Here is an 18,178-nt window from a genome sequence, read left to right as displayed (position 1 = left end):
CACAGATGAGCCCAAGTCCCCTTCCCACTCCGAGGTTCTACTTTGGGGTGTCCTCAGCCATCCCTGGGTCTCAGCCAGGCTTGCCCTGCCCTTCCTGGGGTCTGCCATGCCCCACCACTGGCTTTTCACACCTGCCTCTCCCTCAGAGCAAGAGCCGCCTCCTGTTGCGGGGAGCCTGCACCCAAGCCTTGCAGCACCCGGGCCCAGGGACACCCATAAACTCCACACCAGGGAGGACCTGTACATGGCCAGAGTTAAGAGGAGGGCAGGAGTGACCTGGCCTTGGACCCGAGGCGGTGGTGGGCCCAGCTCTGTTCGTGACGCCTGGGGGACCCCCCTCTTCTCTTGTGGTCTTAGCCTGCCCTCCTGTAATTTCTCAGGGCCTTCCTGGCTTGCTCCTCAGCCACAGTGCAAGCCCAGTGAGGGGTAAGATTTGACCATTTACTGGACCACTCCTGGGTACCAGGCAGTGGGCCGGCCCGAGGGGAAGTAGGAAAGTTTGCTGTGAGCCTTGCCCTCAGTGAGCACAGCTCAGTGGGGACAATAAGACAGCTGTGTGGAGAAGACCCGGGGAGAGGCCTAGCTGGTCACTCATCCTGGAAAGGCCACAGATTTGCCAGAAGGCAAGACCCTCATCCCTCAGGGCAGCACCCCCCCACCCCGCTGCACAGCCCCCAGCCGTCAGCGGGACCTTCCTAAAATGTGTCCGCATCACCTTTCTGCTCAAGACCCTGCAGCAGGGCCGGCCCCGTGGCTTAGCGGTTAAGTGTGCCCGCTCCCCTACTGGCGGCCCGGGTTCGGATCCCGGGCGCGCACCGACGCACCGCTTCTCCGGCCATGCTGAGGCCGCGTCCCACATACAGCAACTAGAAGGATGTGCAGCTATGACATACAACTATGTACTGGGGCTTTGGGGAAAAAAAGGAGGAGGATTGGCAATAGATGTTAGCTCAGAGCTGGTCTTCCTCAGCAAAAAGAAGAGGATTAGCATGGAGGTTAGCTCAGGGCTGATCTTCCTCACAAAAAGAAAAAAGACCCTGCAGCAGCCTCCCTCCACCTGCAGCAGCATCCCCCAGACCGGCCTGGCCAGCCAGGTCTTCCCCTGCCCAGGGCTGCTCTGTGGACACTCTTCAGGCCAGGCCCCATCCATCCTGCACTGCGCCCTTTGTCACCAGCCCTCACTCTCCTCTCCAGTTGCATATCACACTGCTTCCAGCTGGGCCCGGACCCTGTGGTCCCCACACACACCACCCCCTTTCTCCAGGCCTTACCGCCTCGTCCTTCCCCATCTGAGCTCCCCCATAGCCCTCCCCGAGCCCCGGGCAGAGGTTGGCGCCTTCACCACCCCCAGTGTGGTCAGTGCTGTTGTGTGATTCTATCTCTCATCCCCCACACAGAATCTCAGGGTGCGGAGCAGCGGGGGAACAGAGTTCTTCACGAGGTCGGCCACTAAGTTCAAGGGCGCCCTGGCCCAGAAGTTCATGTTTGTGGATGGAGACCGGGCCATCTGTGGCTCCTACAGGTGACTCTGCAGCTTTCTCGCGGCTGGGGGTAGAGGTGGCTCCAGTTCCCAGCTGGTTTCTCCCCTTAATCCTGCCTTATGACGCCCCGGTTATTCCGGTTCATTGGTCCCAAAACTGCTGAGGTGCGAGCGGGGCTGGGGCACGCCCGCACACCGCCCGCCTGGCTCCAGAAGCAGCAGAGGAAGGCTTTTGTCTTCCAGACTCTTGTTCCAGCCAAGAGGTGTCACCAGCCTGCAGGTGGGGTGTGGGCCAGGCCAGGCTGCGTCTTCCCAAGCCCACAGGGCGGTCACTCTGCGAGCCCTGCCACGCCAGAGCTGGCAGGGTGGAGGGTGCCCGCTGCCACGCGAGGGGTTGGTGGTGGCAGAGACACCAGTAACAGCACCAGCCACTGTGTGCTGGACAACAGTGGGTCCAGGCTGCTCCGGGTACTCTGTGAGCAGCCTTAAGGGGTTCTGGGGCACCCAGGAGGAGCACGGCACTGTGCTGTTTTACACAGCTGAGAGTGGGCTCGAGGTAACTGACTTGCCCGAGGTCGCAGACTCAGGTCTGACCCCAAGGCTGGTCCCTGTCCTCTGCCCCACTCACTTCTTGATCCCTTCTGGGGCCCCACAGCCACAGTCTAATGAACACCGGCCTGTGGGTGCACAGTGGCTCACTCAGATGCCCACTGCAGGGGGACTCGGGGCCCGAGGGAGGAGGCAGGCCCCAGGTGCCTGACCTGGCTGCCCCCTGCCCCTGTGTTGCAGCTTCACGTGGTCGGCTGCAAGGACAGACCGGAATGTGATCTCCGTGCTGTCCGGCCAGGTGGTGGAGATGTTCGACCGGCAGTTCCAGGAGCTGTACCTCATGTCGCACAGCGTCAGCCTCAAGGGCATCCCCATGGAGAAGGAGCCTGAGCCAGAGCCCGTCATGCTGCCCTCCGTGGTCCCACTGGCGCCCTCGGGCACCGTGGCCAAGAAGCTCGTCAACCCCAAGTACGCACTGGTCAAGGCTAAGAGCGCCGACGAGATTGCCAAGACCTCCTCTGAGCAGCAGGAGGTCAAGAGGCCTCGGGGGCTGCTGGGTGCGGCGCTGGCCGAGCGGCCGGGAGACTTGCCCGAGCCGCCCCCGCCCGTCCACCCGGGGCTGCTCAACCTGGAGCGGGCCAACATGTTCGAGTACCTGCCCACGTGGGTGGAGCCGGACCCGGAGCCCGGCAGTGACATCCTGGGCTACATCAACATCATCGACCCCAAAATCTGGAACCCCCAGCCCAGCCAGATGAACCGCATCAAGATCCGAGACACGTCCCAGGCCGGCGCCCAGCTGTGGAGGCAGAGCCAGGGCTGCAGCCCCACCCCAGGGCCCCAGGCCCCTCAGGATGGGGTCCCAGCTGAGAACGGCGTGCCCCGGGGAGACCCTGAACCACAGCCCCCCGTGCCCAAGCCCCGGACAGTCCCTGTGGCAGACCTGCTTGCCCAGGACGGTGGTGGTATTGGCTGGGGCCTGGAGACCCCAGAAGAGGAGGTGCCCCAGAACGGGACAGACCACAGGCTGCCCAGGATGGCTGGCCCAGGCCTTGCCCCGCCCCAGCGGCAGCTGTCCACGACTCAGGATGACCCCGACGGCGGGGGACCAGCCATCCCCAACGGGCTGGATGGTGAGGAGGAGGAAAATGACGACGACTATGTGACCCTCAGTGACCAGGACAGCCTCTTGGGCAGCTCTGGCCTTGGCCCTGGTCCCCGGCGGCCTTCAGTGGCCTCTTCCATGTCAGACGAGTATTTCGAGGTGAGGGAGCACTCAGCTCCTCTCCGGAGGCGCCATTCAGAGCAGGTGGCCAACGGGCCGGCCCAGCACCCCCACCGACAGCTCAGTGCCCCCCACATGACCCACGGGACCTTTGGTGGACCCCTGGGTGGCTCGCCGTGGGCCCAGGGTCAGGAGCGAGAGGAGGCGGGCACTCCAAGGAGGATGCAGGCCCCGCGCTCCACGGACAAGGAAGCACAGGTGGGTCGGGGTCCCTGTGCACTGGGGTCTCAGGAGCCCCTCCCCGAGGCCTGAGCACCCAGAGCTGCCATCTGCTGGGCTGCTGCATCCTAGCTCAGACAGCTTTCCTTGTCAAGACGGGGAAACTGATGAACGGGGCGGGGGAGGGGTAGGGACCACGCAGGGCCACACACGTGGCAGGTCATTACCAACTCTGGGGACCTCAGCCCCAGTGTCCCATAAAGGCAACCTAAGCCAGCTACCAGGAGCCGAAAGGAGATGCACTCAACACACCCAAAGGTTTCAGGTGTCTGGCGTTAGAGGAAGTTGACGCCACCCTGCCACATGGGTGGTCCGCTCCCTAGTTTGCGGACGAGGAAATGGCGGCGGCACACAGATGTTCCTTTCCACCCCCAGGTAACACAGCAGTAAATGGTCCTTGTCCGGACCTTATGCCAAGCCTCCTCCACGTGATCCCTTTGATTGTGGCCCTTGGGACCACTCTCCTCCCCGCTCCCCAGGCCGGGAAACAGCTCACATCCATGCTTTGCCGCTCCTCCTGGCCCTTTACAGGCCAAGGGCCCAGACCCCGGGGTGCCCGGCAGCCCCGGCCCAGCCCCGGGAGCCTGTCCTACCTGGGAAGAGTGCACGGCTGATCATGCCCGGCATGATCATCAGCACCATGGGCAGCATCTTGAGGTAGCTGGCCAGGATGGAGCCCGCCTTGGCGTGGTTCAGGTCCCGGGCAGACAGTGACCGCTGCACGATGACCTGGGGACACAAGACAGGAGGCCCAGCTCCCCTCAGGGACGCCTGTGTCAGAGTTTCTCCCTGGTGGGCCACAGGGAGTGGCATGAGACAGACGCTGTCCCACTAGCCTCAGACCCACCCGAGACCACCACAGCGCAAGCCTGACGGTTCCCACCAGAAGCAGAGCTCTTCCTGATTGACCGAGCACCGTGGGCCAAGGTAGTCTCGTTCCAGGCACTCAGTCTCCCCGTCTGTCAAGTAGGGAAGGTGCGGGTCCTGCCTGGCCTGCCGCCCAGCAGTTGTCAGGGCTGGAGGAGACCCTAGGTGGGACGTGTCAGGGACTACCCCCCAACCCCCACCGATCTCCTGCCCCCTCACGAGAGTAGTGCTTAGCCGGTGTGCGTGTGCACATGCCAGGAGCAAACACTGGCACCAGCTGTGTTCTGTGTCACTCGCAGAGGCCGGGAGCTTTCAGACCTGGGTTTGGAAAGCTTGCAGTTCAGTAGTAGAGGGATGCCAGAAGTTGCCTGAGGGAAACTCCCCATGTAGCTTAGGCAGATCCTAACTGGGCCTCAGTTTCCAGATCTGCAGAATGGGAGGAGGAGGAAGGGTGATTGGAACTGATGGCATCTGAGATCTCTCTCAACTCTGACATGATTCTACTTTAAAAAAAAAAACTAACTTTTTTAGAACAACTTTACTGAGGTATAAATCACATGCCCACAGTTCAGCGGTTTTTAGTATGCTCACAGAGTTGTGCAATCCATCACTTCTAAATGTAAGTGTTTTTCCTTGGCTGTTCTGCAGTTTAAATCACCACTTGCAATTCAGAAGGAGGAATTACCTGTGATTTTAACTTATTTTCCCAACGTGCTAGTTTAACGGGCAGCTCCCAGCATCTCCCTCTGAGCCGTGGCTCTTGGGGGAACATAATCCAGGGCACCTGGGCGGCAGCACTGGGTATGCAGGACAAGCTGAGTTCAGTCCTGTTTCTCCACCGGCATCCCGTGACTTGGGACAAGTCCTTGCCTCACTCTGGGCCTCAGTTTCCCTGTCTGGACAGTGAGGGGGTTGGACTCGGTTCTGTGTGGATCCTTCTCCTCTGATGTCCTGGGATTGCAAGAGCCCGGGCTGCACTCCTCAGCGGAGAGAGGAAGCGTTTCCCTAAACTCTGCACATTGTGTCCCATTCCGTCATTCCAGGCTCACAGTGGCCAGCCCTGGGAGGCAGGCGGGACAGTGGCTGTCGCCCATCCTGCAGGTGGGGACGCTGAGGCTCTGTGCCCCAGCAGAGCAGGTGTCAGGCAGCAGGGCTGGGCCTTCCCCTGCGGTGTCAGTGGGCTGCTGCTCCGCAGCGCCTCTCAGCATGGGCCTGGCATGGCCCTGCCAGAGGCCGTGCTTGCCGCTTCACCTCCCTGAACTGCTGTGTCCTCGTCTGCAAAGTGGGTACTGCCACCGACCTGCAAGGTTGCTGCAAGGACTGAGTGAGGCCGCTGTGTAGACAGCCAAGCCCGTGCCTGGCTGGTCGCGACTTCCCTGAGTTTAGGCTTCCCTCAGGGTGCCACCTCAGGGTCAGCCACAGCTTGGTGCTGGCCCAGGAGCATTTGGACCCTGGCTCCACCCTTCAGAGAGGTCCTGAACTGGCCTGGCTGTCCGTCTGCTCGTCTGTGAGATGGGGACAAGAACCTTCCAGGGGTGAGGTGAGGTGATGGGTACCACCCAGCATTCCTGGCCTGCGTCCGAAGCCCGAGAGCTTGTGGTCGTTGTTAAGACTGACGCAGCTGCTGCCGTCTTAAGGAAGACCCTCCGTCTGGAGCTGCAGCAGCAGGTGACAGAAGGTACACTGCCAGGGCAGGCAGGACCCCAGGAGGCCGTCTGGTCTGTGTGCCTCCCAGTTTTACAGACAGGGAAACTGAGGTCAGGGAGGGGCGCGGCCGAGCCCAGGCCACGGCTGTCTGCCCAGTACGCCTCTGCCTCCCGCTGTGTTGGTTTTGTTTGTTTCTGATACAAGAGTGTCACCTATGCATCGCGGATGAGCTGGGAGAGAGGGAGAAGTCTAAGGAGGACAAAAAGCACCCGTGCTTCCAGCACACGGAGCTGCCACCTGGTGCTGACCACCCTGGGCGTCCTGGAGGGCGCCTGGCCAAGGGGCGAGTGGAGCCAGCCCTCCAGGTGCCCCGCACAGCCCCCGGTGCTAGTGAGGGTCACAGCAGAGCAGGACGCGGAGGGCCACGCAGGCAGGTGGGACCCAACCCGCTGCTACCTGCTTTGCAGGGGCCTCTGGACCAAGGCCTGGCTGCTCCCCAGGCAGACCCAGCCTGAGCGGGAGGAGGATGGGGAGGTAAGGCTGACACCAGGCCGTGGGCCCCCAGTGCCGGTGGTACTCTGGACCACCCTGGGGTCAGCGGTGTTCTGCCTCCGTCTCCCTGTGTGACCCCCTTATCCAGGCAGCAAGGCCCTTGAGGCCAGGCCATGTGCTGACTCGCTTGGCCTTCATGGGAAAATCTCCTGAAGGATGTCCCACCCAGACACGCTAGGGCCGCCAGGCCCATGCTGAGCGGGGAGGAAACAAGGGGTGCCCCAGGGTGAAGGGGCCCGGGCTGGCGCAGCAGCCCGTCCCGGCACCCAGCACACCCTCCACAGCCTCTCACCCACACAGTCCCTAGAGGTCCACACGTGAGGCACAGTTGACGTGGGACTCTCGGGCACCATGTACAGACGGGAAAATGAGGCCCAGCCTCCCAGGTTTCTGAAGCCTCCCGACCGGGATCACTGCCCACTGTCCCAGCCCAGGGAGGGTCTTTGGGTGAACAGACTGAGCACCTAGTGCTCGGAGAGGGAGAGCGTGGGGAGCCCGCTGAGCACTCCCCTCGCTGGTCAGGCAGCCCTGGTCCCCAGAGAAGTCACTCCACTCTGGGTGCAGACCCCAGTTCTGCCCTCTGGGGCTCAGTGTCCCAGCCTGTGCATGGGATTGGCGGGTCTACCGCACAGGGGAGGCCGTCCTCATTCACCCCATAGGCCTGGCGGCCTCATTCCCACGGTGAAGCCCTTGGGGGTCCAGAGGGGAGGACGGGCGTCAGGCCTGTGGCCTCTGAGGCTGTTTCCCACCCGACTGCTGCCCGCAGCTGCCCACGGCCTTCGGAAGCAGGCAGGGCAGGGGGCATCGCCTGCTTCTGCCCAGAGAGGGGAAGTGGCTAGCTGAGGTCACTTGGTGGGTTCACAGCCCCGGGAGGACTAGACTGCACTCACCTGAGCCCCAGGCCGGATTAAGGCACTGCCTCCGACGACCCCATCCAGCCCCGTTTACAGGAGGAGGCTGGGGCAGGGGCATCGAGGAATGGAGGCATTTGCCTTATCACAACCACAAAAGGCAGGATTACTCCCAAATGACACATGGGGAAACTGAGGCACCAAGTAGTTGACACAAACTTGTCCAGGACCACGAGCTGGTGAGTGGCAGGGCCAGGAGGCAAACCCAGGAGTCCCGCTGCAGCCGCCCGGCAAAGAGCCCGAGGGAAGGGACGGATTGCTCCTGGGGATCTCACTCACCTTGTTCTCTCTCTCCCAGGGCCAAAAGTTCCACTATTATGGAGTCCCTGCCTCGGGGACCAAGGATAAAGATGGCTTCCCACGGCCGTTGAGGACCCCGGGACCCCCACGGTACCGGCCTGCTGCCGACGGCGCCCAGAGCTCTACCAGGAAAGCAGGCCCAGCCGTGGCAGGCCCCCATCACTGGCAGGCCAAGGGTGGCCCTGGGCCACGCACACTGCCAGATCCTGGGAGCCCAAGGTTGGCCCGAAATGCCAGCCCCCTGGCCGATGGCAGGGCCACTGAGGAGCAGCCAAGTCCTTTTGGAATCCCGTACTCCAAACTGTCCCAGTCAAAACACCTGAAGGCCAGGACAGGCGGTGGCCAGTGGGCCTCCTCCGATTCTAAACGGAGGGCCCAGGCCCCCCGGGACCGCAAGGACCCCTAGCACCATCTCCCCGGGCCTGGAGCCGGCCGTCCACGGCCTCTGCCCCAGCCCAGACTCACCGTGCAGGTGTTCACGGGGCCGTGCCAGGGACTGGCAGGTGGGCCGCCTGACCCTCCAGCACCTACCCTGGGAGGCGGGGAGGCAGGGCAGGCAACCACGTTGACACTCACCTGGTCCGTGCACCAGTACCAGGTGGCCATGATGGTCAGACCGAAGGTCATCCCGGTCCACGGGAGGTCCCCTGAGTAGGGGTCTCGGAACATGTGCATGGCGTCCGCGCGCGGCAGGTGGCAGGTGGTGTTGGCGATGATCCTGGTTGGGACGGCCTGGGAATAGACTGCCGCCAGCTGCTCGTACCCACCAATCTGGTCGAAAGCTGAGGGATTGGGGCGGGATAGGGATGGTTTGTGGCTGGGGGCCCCGACTCCCGGCCCCCACTGCCCTCATCTCACAAGTGACTTTCTGTTGCATCAAACTTGACTTTTTCCCACTTCCCCTTTCCCAGTGTCTGGAAGGGCATGGAGGGTAGACGGTTTTAAAAAAAGGCGAGTTCAAATGACTATTTTATTTGTATTTAAAATAATACTATTAAATGAGCATTTTGCACGTGGGCACCCCAGTGTCCTGTTGGTCTTGGGTGAGGGGTTCTCTGCCAGGCTTCAGACTGTTGATTCGAGGAAGCAAAAGTATTTTTTCTGGGCATTCAGGAACCTTCCTGAGGAGTCTAGAGTGTTAAAGTCTTGACCCAGGGGCTTCTGAAGGACGTGATTTTGGCTGAGCTGAGTGGCTGGGGGTGATGTGGCACTGAGAGGGGAAACAGGTCCCAGGAGGGCCAGGGCCCCCACAAATCCCAGACCATGCTCGCCCCTCACAGTTCCTGTCTGCCTTGGGGTCAGGGCCCTGCAGGGCCAAGTTCTGGCCCATTGAGGGCCTTTACTGTGTCTGTGATCACCCCTCTCCTGTCCAGACCACCTGGCTGCCTGGGTCCCTGCAGTGGGTTCAGGGGACAGGGGCCCCTGGTCTGAGAGGAGGCAGACACACAGAAGCCTGGACACAGGAAAACCCCTGTCTCAGCCCCAGGCCCCACTCTCCGCCTTTCCCACCAGGAAGCCTGCTGCCCAGACACTGGCCCCCAGCATCATTGCCCAGGTTAGGCCGGGGCGAGTGCTCAGAGCAAGTGTGCAAACACTCTACAAGGCTCAAAACGGCCCAGCCAGGGGATCCTAGAGTCTGAGGCTGGAAGAGACTTTAAAAGCCTCTGTTCCCTCTGTGTGGGATCCTCCTGGCTCTGCTTGCATAATTCCAGGGACAGAGAGTTCACTTCCTTTCGGGGCAGCCCTCCGAGCTTCCTCCGTGCTCCCAGACCAGGGTCACTGATCTGTCTAAACTCCCTCCTCTCCTCCCCTGCCTTTGTCCAGCGGGCCAGAGCAGCGCTTCTTGGGATCTTGTATGTGATTTTGAACAACTGGCGCAGACGCCCAGGCAGTCTTGTGGTCTCCTAATTGTGTGTCTGCGCACCTGCCCTCAGCCCCCTCACTGTCAAGCCCTGAGCCAGGGCGGCTGCCACGGCCTGTGTTCCTGGGTCAGCTCTGCGCCATCCCTGGGCCGGCCCGGAGCTGGTGACAGAAATGCAGCTGGGCAGTGGGGGCAGGAGGAGGGCGGGCAGCCTGGCACCCTCATGACTTGACCATGTGAGCCCACCCCATCCCCAGCACTGGCGCCTGGGTCCTGACCCCAGAGGCTTGCTGCTGGGACAGCCCCTCACCTTTGACAGTCAGGATGACAGCCCCCACCACCATGATAAGCGTTTGCAGGGCGTCCGTGTAGATCACAGCAGCCAGGCCTCCTGCGAGAGTGAACAAGGGAGCTGGAGGGGCCCCGGCCTCGGTGGGAGGGACGGCTGTTCCACACACGTGTCCCCTGCCTTTCACTCCTGGGTGAACTGGGACCAAGCAGCAGGGCCTGCAGAGCCAGGCTCCAGATCCCAGCTGTCTGACCAAAACCAGCCACTTCCCGGCTGAGGGAGGAGGTGGCCCTCTGCCTCCAGCTCCCGCCCCCGGCTCCCGCCAGCCCCTTGGCTTCCACTGATGCCCAGGCCGGTGGTCAGCCCCCTCTCTGCGGGAGCCCCATCCAATCCTTGCCAGGGCGCCATACCTGCGATGGTGTACAGGGCGGTGATGACGAGCATGAGGATGGTGGAGAGGTAGAAGTTCCAGCCCAGGCAGACGTGCACAAAGAGAGCCCCCGCATACAGGTCGATCTGGGGACGGGAAAGGAGTCCTGAGCAGAGGCCCAAGGTGACCGCGGAGCCAGAACACGAGCCAGCCCACACTCGGCCACTCACTCGCAGTGTGGCCTCAGTGCCCCACAGATGAGGAGAGGGAGACCCCCCGACAGGCCGGGGCTGTCGTGAGGGTGGGAGGGGTCCCGGCTGTGGACAAGCTGTGTGCAAGGGACGCTGCTGCTGTTAATCAAGTCCTGAGTGGCTGAGGCCCCAGGAGCAGCATTGTTAACTGCATCTGGCCCTGCCCAGCAGGGTAGAAGGCAGAGCGCTGTCCCCTCAGTTCCCAGGGGTCCTTAATGAGGAGTCCAGGAGGGCCACGAGATTACTGGGCCTCAGAAAACAGGTCCGCGTGCTCGGTCTCCAGGACCATAGCTGGGAACGCGCCCTGTTCTCTGTGCCCCGTTAGGCAGGGGCCCCCTGAGAAGAGACCAGATGTGTGCCGGGGGTGGGCAGGGGGAACAGAGGGGCAGTCCTGCTTACTACCCTCAGCGGGGTTGGAACTGAAGCCAGGACCACGTCTCAGGCTGAGCCTGGGGCAGCGTGTGGGGCAGGCATCGGAGCCCCGGAGTAAGCCGTACAACCCCAGCGCTGGAACGGGCCCACAGACCACAGGTGCCCTCCAGCCCACCCAGTGGAGGAGGGCAGGACCCCGTCCTGTGGGACCCGGGGGCTGGGCAGGGGGTTCCTGCCACGCCAGATTTCCAAACCTGCCATTCTGTGCTGGCTCAGTAGAGGGAGACAACCCGAAACACGGCCTCTGGGGCCAGGAGACTGGAGAAGGCCGGGCAAGGCTGCGGGGTGGCCCCACTTACTGGTGCGTGGACCGGGACGCACGAGGCCCAGGGGTGCCGGCCCCTTCCAGCTGCCCCACGGCTGGCCCAACTTGGAGCTGAGCAGCACTGCTCAGAGCCAGGCTCCTGGACCCCCTGCCCTCTACAGGCCCGGAGCTCCAGGACACAGAGCCCACGTGGAACCGGCTCTCACTCCAAAGCTGTGTTCCCTGCACCTCTCCCCCAGGCCCCTCCTTGACCCTCCGGGAGAGGACCTGTCCGGTGTGGAGGCTGACAGGGCGCATCCAGAACAGTGTCCCCTCGCTCTGGCCCCTGGCTTTGGCAGCGTACGTGTGAGTGTGTGCACATGTGTGGGAGTGTGTGTTGGGGGTGTGTCTACCTCCAGCCCCAGCAGAGAAGCCCAGAGCTGATGAATATCAGGGCAGGAAGGACTCCTTAAGCCCCCTGCCCCATGAGACCACAGGAGAAACTGAGGCACAGGGAGGGGAGGGGTCTTTGCGAAGGTCAGACCCTGGCGGATATCAGACTGGAGGTGTCTGGTGAGGGAGGACCAAGGGGGCGGTAGGGCTCTGGAAAGCAGCAGCCCCCTCCTCCACCTGGTCATCCTCCAGCCACTGCTCAAGACCCCTCCCTGGACCTCAGCTGCCCTCAGAGCACCTGCCTTTCAGGCTCTGGCCACACATCCCTTTAGCAGAGCTGACTCTGGTCACGTCAGACTGGCCGCCCTTCCACACCCAGTATTTTGAGGCTCACCCAGTCCCTCTGCCTAGAACTTTCCAGTCTCTGCATTGCATCTTCCAGAACTCAGTCGTCCCAGACGCCCTGCTCCCCTCACCCTTCTGCTCTGCAGGGACAGTTCCAGTCAGCCCTCCCTATCCGCAGTTCTGAATCCACGGGTTCAACCAACCGCGGGTTGACAGGCCTACGATGGTTGCCTCTGTACTGAACGTGTACAGACTTTTCCCTTGTCATTATTCCCTAAGCAATATAGTAGGACGACTATTTACACAGCATTTACATTGTATTAGGTATTATAAGTAATCTAGAGATGACTTAAAGTACACAGGAGGATGTGCATAGGTTACGTACATGCAAATACTAGGCCATTCTACATAAGGGACTTGAGCGTCAGTGGATTTTGGTATCTGCAGGGGTCCTGGAACCAATCCCCCACGGCCACCCAGAGACCACTGTATCCCTTCCTTCCTATCATAGCTGATGCCCCGGAGAGTGATTTGGAGCATGACAGGCAGCAGGAAGAGGACGAAGGGGTGGCGGTGGGACTTGGCCATCTTCCCTCCAGGACCCTACGCAGCGTTTGGCGAAGGCACTGCTGCCACTGCAGACACAGCGGCCAGTGTGCATGCCTGCAGGCTCGGCGGGAGTCCCTGGATGAGGACTAGACGCCACCAGTCCATCTGACCTCTCCTGCAACCCCGGCTCTCTCCTGTGGGCTCAGGCAGGCTGCAGCCAGGTAGAAGCTAAGAGCCCTAACCCCAAAGTCACACAGACTTGGGTCAGTGTCCCTGGTCCACTGTGTCCCGGTCCCCTGCTTTGAGCAGGTCACCACCTCCCAAGCCTCAGTGGCCCTAACCTATAAAATGGGGGAGTGGATGTGGAGAGGGCAGGCACAGGCACCCATCTCCCTCCATCCCCGCTGGCCTCTGCAGACCCCCGCAGGCCAGGGGTGCTGGGGGAAGGGCAGGCAGGGCTCTGAGGGAGCCTACTCCCCTCTGCCTCCCTCCCCGGGTGGCCCAGGAGCAGATGCAGAATCTAATCTAACTCTCTGAGGGCACAGACAGGGAGGTCAAGCCAGAGGAACTTGCCCACGGTGGCAAAACCCTGGGAACAAAATCAGAAGGACACGCCAGGGAGCTGAATCTCAAAGGAGGGGTGGCTCTCAGGGCCCTGTGCCTGCCTCCGGCCACCGCTCCACCCTCACTCAGAAACCTGCTGTGCCCAGGGTCATCTGCTTTCTGTGATCTGACCCCAAACTCGTGTGCCACCAACTGCTCTTACCACCTCCTGTGCCTTCTTCCCGAAGCACGACGCCCAGGCTGCACCCACACAGCACCTTCTACCTACAGCAGCTGCTCCCCGTCATCTCGTGCCCAGAAACCCAGCCACCTTCCAAGGCCCAGGAAGCCCGGGCTGGGGTGCTGGGGCCTGAGCACTTTCTTCCCAGCGTCTCCTGAAGCTCCTGCGAGGTGGATGTGATGAGCTGCTCCACAGAGGAGGGCGCGGCTCAAAGAAGACTGCCCCGGCCTGTGGTCAAGGTCATGAGGCAGGGCCCGAGGCCGCTGGGCTGACCCTTGGGACTGTGAGTTCCTGGGCCCGGAGAGAGTGGGCCCCACTCCTGGCACAATCCTTTCTGGCTTGCAGGGACCTGAGCCCAGGACACAGAGGGAGCGAGGGTGAGGGAGGGCGTGGGGCTGTCCCGCCAAGCTGACTTGATGCTGGGGCTGATCCGCGGCTGCACAGCCTCTCAGTACCCCACCTTCCCCATGTGCACCAGTGCCCCTCAGGGGGCCCCGCCCTGCCCCCGCACTGGCCACCTCCCATGGACCCCCTTCTCTCCCTCCCTTCACAGGGCTGCAGAGAAGCAGGGGTGGTCCTTGCTGACATTTGCCACAGGTTTATCATGTGTCTTCCCCCAGATCATCCCAGTGTCCCCTGCCCCAAACCTTGCCCATCTCCTAGAGGCCATCACTGTCCCTTCGGGGTTCTGGAAACTTCTCAGCTTTGCCACACTCCCTGCACGCGACCCACCAGCCACTGCTGTTGATTCTCCAAAATGCTCCTCCCCATCTCTGCTGCCCGCCACCACCCCCTGCCGTGCCCCAGCCCTTTGAAGCCCCTCGCTGGCCCCTCCAGCACTCGGCTTGTTGGGAGGAAAATCAGACCATCTCTGCATTTCCACTGCGCACAGAACCAAATCCACCGGCCGCCCCCCTCCCTGTCATCCTCACCTCTCCCTGCTCGGTGGCTCCATGGGCTCCAGCCCCACCGCCCCCTCCAGCTGCTCGCCTGGGATGCTGCTTCAAGGCAGATTTTCATCCCAGACCACTCTCTCCAAATTGAGCCTGATCCCCGCTCTCTTCGTTCTCCACTCCAGCCCCGCGTCAGCCTCTTTTATCACACTTTACCATTTCATATAACTGGACTGGTCTGTTCATTTCTCTCCTTGTCTAGAACATAAGCTCCCTGAGAGCAGAGACGTTCTTGTCTTCCAGTGCCCACTCAGGCCTGGCGCACAGTAGGCGCTCAATGCACGGGCATATTCACAGGTGTCAGGGCTCGGCGCCCAGAGACAGAGTCCAGTCAGCCTGTTGGGATTGTCTTCCAACCTCCAGTGGCGAAGACGAGTAGTTTGCACATAGCCCGCAGAGTCAGAAATATTTACTCTCCAGCCTTTCCCAAAAAAAAAGAGCTGAGCCTGGCGTGTGTCATCTCACTCGGTCCCATGAGGTGTGCCAGGCACACAGTGGCACTGGGGATACGTCAGTGAACAGAGGAGAAAATGAAGGAGACAGTAGACATTCTGAGTGAATCACTCAGCATGTGGGAAGACAGTACGTGTATGAAAAACGGAGAGCAGGTGAGGACGTGTGGACCTGATGGGCAGGGGTAGGCCTCGTTGAGGAGGTGAGATCTGAAAGACTGGAGAAAAGAGAGGGAGTGAGCCACGTGGATATCCAGGGGATTCCAGACAGAGGCTGCAGCATGAGTTCAAAGGCCCTGAGGCAAGTATTGTGCCTGGCATGTTCACGGAGGTGCAAGGCGGGTGAGGCTGGAGTGATGTATGCAACGGGAGAAGAGGGAGAGGTGAGGGCAGTGAGGCAGCAGAGGCCAAACCTTGGAGGCCACAGTTGGCCTTTGCTCCAAGTGGCCTTAGCGTCATGCTAGATTTCTCTATTTTCCAGATGTTAAATGACTGACCCAGAGCCACGCAGCGATGGGGCTCGGTTCCAGCCAGCCCTGCCTGAGGGTCAGAGTGGTGATCTCTGCACCCTGCCATCGCGTGTTCTCTCTGCAGACCAGTGTCCCGCCTGAGGGACGGCAGCAGGCGGGCCCTGTGGTCTCTGTCCAGATAGGCTGCAGCTGGGATGGGTTCTTGATGTGCAGGAGGTGACTTCACCACCGAGGAGAAAGCCAGCCTCACCGGGCACGTCCCCCTACACACACACCAGCCCCCCTCACCCCACAGACGCCGAGAGAGGCAGGCCAGGCCAGTCCTCCTCATGAGGGCGGAAACCGAGCTCAGGGTCTTGTCTGGGTTCACTCGGCCAGAAGCAGTCCTCTGCCTCCTGAGCCTTGTCAGAGCTGGAGCTGAAGGAGGCTAGAGGGCCCCAGGGGCCGAGGGCAGGGTGCCCTCAGACTCAGGAGTGAGAACCAGAAGGCCCGGTGTTGCCACGAAGTCACCAGGAGGCTTGGGACAAGTTATGTCCCCTCCCTGGGCCTCGGTTTCCCTTCCTGTGAAGTCAGGGCCTGGGACAAGACATGCACTCAGCGAGTCCTGATGGCACTTGAGCAGTGCTTTCCACTCTTAACCTTCCAGCGGGCCCAGGTCCAGGCCCCCACGGGAAAGAGGCCTGGAGGTGCCCACTGGGATGGCACCCCACAGCCAGGAGGGCGCGGCTGGGGTCAGCTTGCTGATGGAGCCAACCAGCCACAGGCGGGGGCAGGAGGTCAGCCCCACGCAGCTGCTGCACGGGCCCGACAGCACAGGCTCTCAGCGCCCCCTGGTGTCGGCCCAGGGAAGACACCCAGGCCAACCTCAGACGGCCACCACCAACCCCCCGTACTAAGAACCCACTCGACACCCCGTGTCTAGAACCTGGGGCAAAGCAGGAGCCACAAGGCCTGCGTTCTGCCCCCAACTACACAGGCTGCCCAGCCAACATTCCGGGGGCCCTGGACCAGCTGTCACACTCACTGTGTGACCCTGGGCAAGTCACTGTCCCTGTCTGGGCCTCAGTTTCATCAACTGTTAAATAAGGCAGAGATGGATGAGAGGATGTCAGGTCCATTGAGGGGCCCTCAGAACAGGGATGTTTCCACGCTATGCCAGTTGGAAGCCGGGTGTTGGGGGGGCAGCTCACCGATATCTTGGTGAAGACAGACAACAGCAGGGACAGAACAGACAGGTACATGCGTATCCGCTGGCCTCCGAAGCGCTTCTGGATGTATTCAGGCATGGTGACGATCTGGGGGAGGCATGGGGGGCAGGGGTAAGCACGGCCCCGAGACCACGCCCAGTGTTCAGGGCCAGGAGATTCTCACGGGCTATGCCCAGGCCCACTTACTGGGGACAGCCCAGCACCAGGCCCCGAACTCCAGGCGAAGGGTTCTGACCGTATCCTAAGGGTGTTAGGCAGGGGAGTTGCGGGCTGACATTGGCTCTTCAGGGCTGATATGAGGAATGGATTGGAGGGGCCATGGCTGGGGACAGCAGGACAAGTCTGGAGGCTATTATGATGCATCCAGATGAGCTGTGACAGGCTGGATGGGGAAGGTGGTGGTGAGGGGCAGAGCAGGGGACAGACAGAGAGAAATGCAGGAAATGGAATCCACTGGACTTAGTGATTGCCCCGCTGGGGCTAAAGGAGTGGGCAGAGTCAAGTGCTGCCCAGGTGTGCCGCCTGTTGACCCAGGTAGAGAGAGCATCATGCCCAAGATGCCACGCGCAGGGACAGTAGAAAGCAGCAGACAAGGCACCCGAGCTGAGTCCTAGGGACCTGCCTTCGTGGGCTGACAGGAACGTCAGTGGGACTAATAACAAACGCAGCCCTGTGAGTTCACCAGCTTGTGAGCCAGGGGCTCCTGCCCATCACCACCACCAACTCACACCAAGGCCCAGACCCAGGAGAGGCCGGCCTGAGGGCCCAGGAGCAGACTCACCTCCGAGGAGATGTAGATAGGCACGAACACCCACGCCAGGGCCAGCAGCACGTATGTGGCCTGAGGGGGACAGAGGCAGGGTGAGGACAGTGGGCACAGCTTCCACAGGCCCTGCTCCAGACACAGCTGGGACCAGCAGTCTGGAGGCCAGACTTGCTATGAGAACCTGGGGCGACCCCTTGCCCTCCCTGTGCCTCTGTAAACAGATGGCCCGGGCCAAGGCCAGCAGCTCCCTTCCCGCTGCTCTATCCGGTGTGTTGGCATTCGGAAGACCAGACTTCACCAAGAACACTGCCGCATAGAGCCCGTCTGGACACTGGCTGACTTGAGCTGCAAGGAAGTGCCCTGGTGGCCATGGTGGGGTGGACTCCAGTGGAGTCCCCGTCCTAGGCCTTACAAGGTTGGCACGCCCTCCCACAGCCTGCACGTCCCCCCGAGAGCTCACATTCCACTCGAAGCCCGCCACAGCCAGGCCTCCAGCCGCACCCGAGCCTGCCAGTCCGATGAAGAGGCCCGCACCCTCGCTGCTGGCGAAGAGCGAGGCTCCGATCTGGAGGGGAGAGAGGACGAGGAATCAGCTGCAGGTCACCCAGACTCCACAGCCCCTGTACTTTACACAGTTCCGGCACCCATCCCTACACCCCAGCTCGGGGACCCCTGCCAGCCTCAGCCTGCCCCATCACCACCGGCTCGAGCCCGCCTGGGCCGTGGCCTTGGGGAGGAAGACACGCGGAGTGACCACCCGAGGGGTGCAGCTGCTGGCTGACCTAGAGGTCCGAGGCAGCCCGAAGGAGGGGTGGGAGGGAGGAGTCAGGGGACACTCACCGGCCACCATGACATGTCCCGGCCCGCCAGGAAGTAGCCGCTCACTGTGTTCCTGCTGGCCCGACACGAGGACTGCAAGACAGAGGCAGAGATTGGGACCCTGTGCATTGCTGGAGGGAACGTAAGATGGTGCTGCTGCTGTGGAAAGCAGCCTGGGGCTC

At 61.8% G+C, this 18,178-nt stretch overlaps 2 protein-coding genes across 2 annotated transcripts in view; one reads left to right on the top strand and one right to left on the bottom strand.

The window, feature by feature from the left end:
* SACK1G (scaffolding CK1 anchoring protein G) overlaps positions 1 to 8,830 on the top strand; it is a 26,821-nt gene extending 17,991 nt beyond the window's left edge. The window contains exons 4-6 of the mRNA XM_004433010.3: positions 1,398 to 1,522; positions 2,270 to 3,512; positions 7,809 to 8,830. Coding sequence (XP_004433067.1) covers positions 1,398 to 1,522; positions 2,270 to 3,512; positions 7,809 to 8,216 — 1,776 coding nt within the window. The 3' untranslated portion in view covers positions 8,217 to 8,830. The remainder of the gene's footprint in view (positions 1 to 1,397; positions 1,523 to 2,269; positions 3,513 to 7,808) is intronic.
* SLC5A10 (sodium/mannose cotransporter SLC5A10) lies at positions 8,287 to 18,178 on the bottom strand. The gene is made up of 8 exons (XM_087440238.1): positions 18,018 to 18,178; positions 17,638 to 17,742; positions 17,193 to 17,252; positions 16,394 to 16,498; positions 10,371 to 10,476; positions 9,982 to 10,062; positions 8,387 to 8,592; positions 8,287 to 8,337 (listed from the first exon to the last, which is right to left on the bottom strand). Exons 1-8 carry the CDS (start codon positions 18,123 to 18,125, stop codon positions 8,287 to 8,289), a joined length of 822 nt encoding a protein of 273 aa, XP_087296364.1. The 5' UTR covers positions 18,126 to 18,178.

The sequence above is a fragment of the Ceratotherium simum genome, chromosome 16 (genome assembly GCF_057802395.1).
Source record: "Ceratotherium simum simum isolate JZ-2026a chromosome 16, ASM5780239v1, whole genome shotgun sequence".
Taxonomy (NCBI): domain Eukaryota; kingdom Metazoa; phylum Chordata; class Mammalia; order Perissodactyla; family Rhinocerotidae; genus Ceratotherium; species Ceratotherium simum.
Note: the sequence above shows the minus strand (reverse complement) of the source record. Positions and strands in the feature narration are given on the sequence as shown.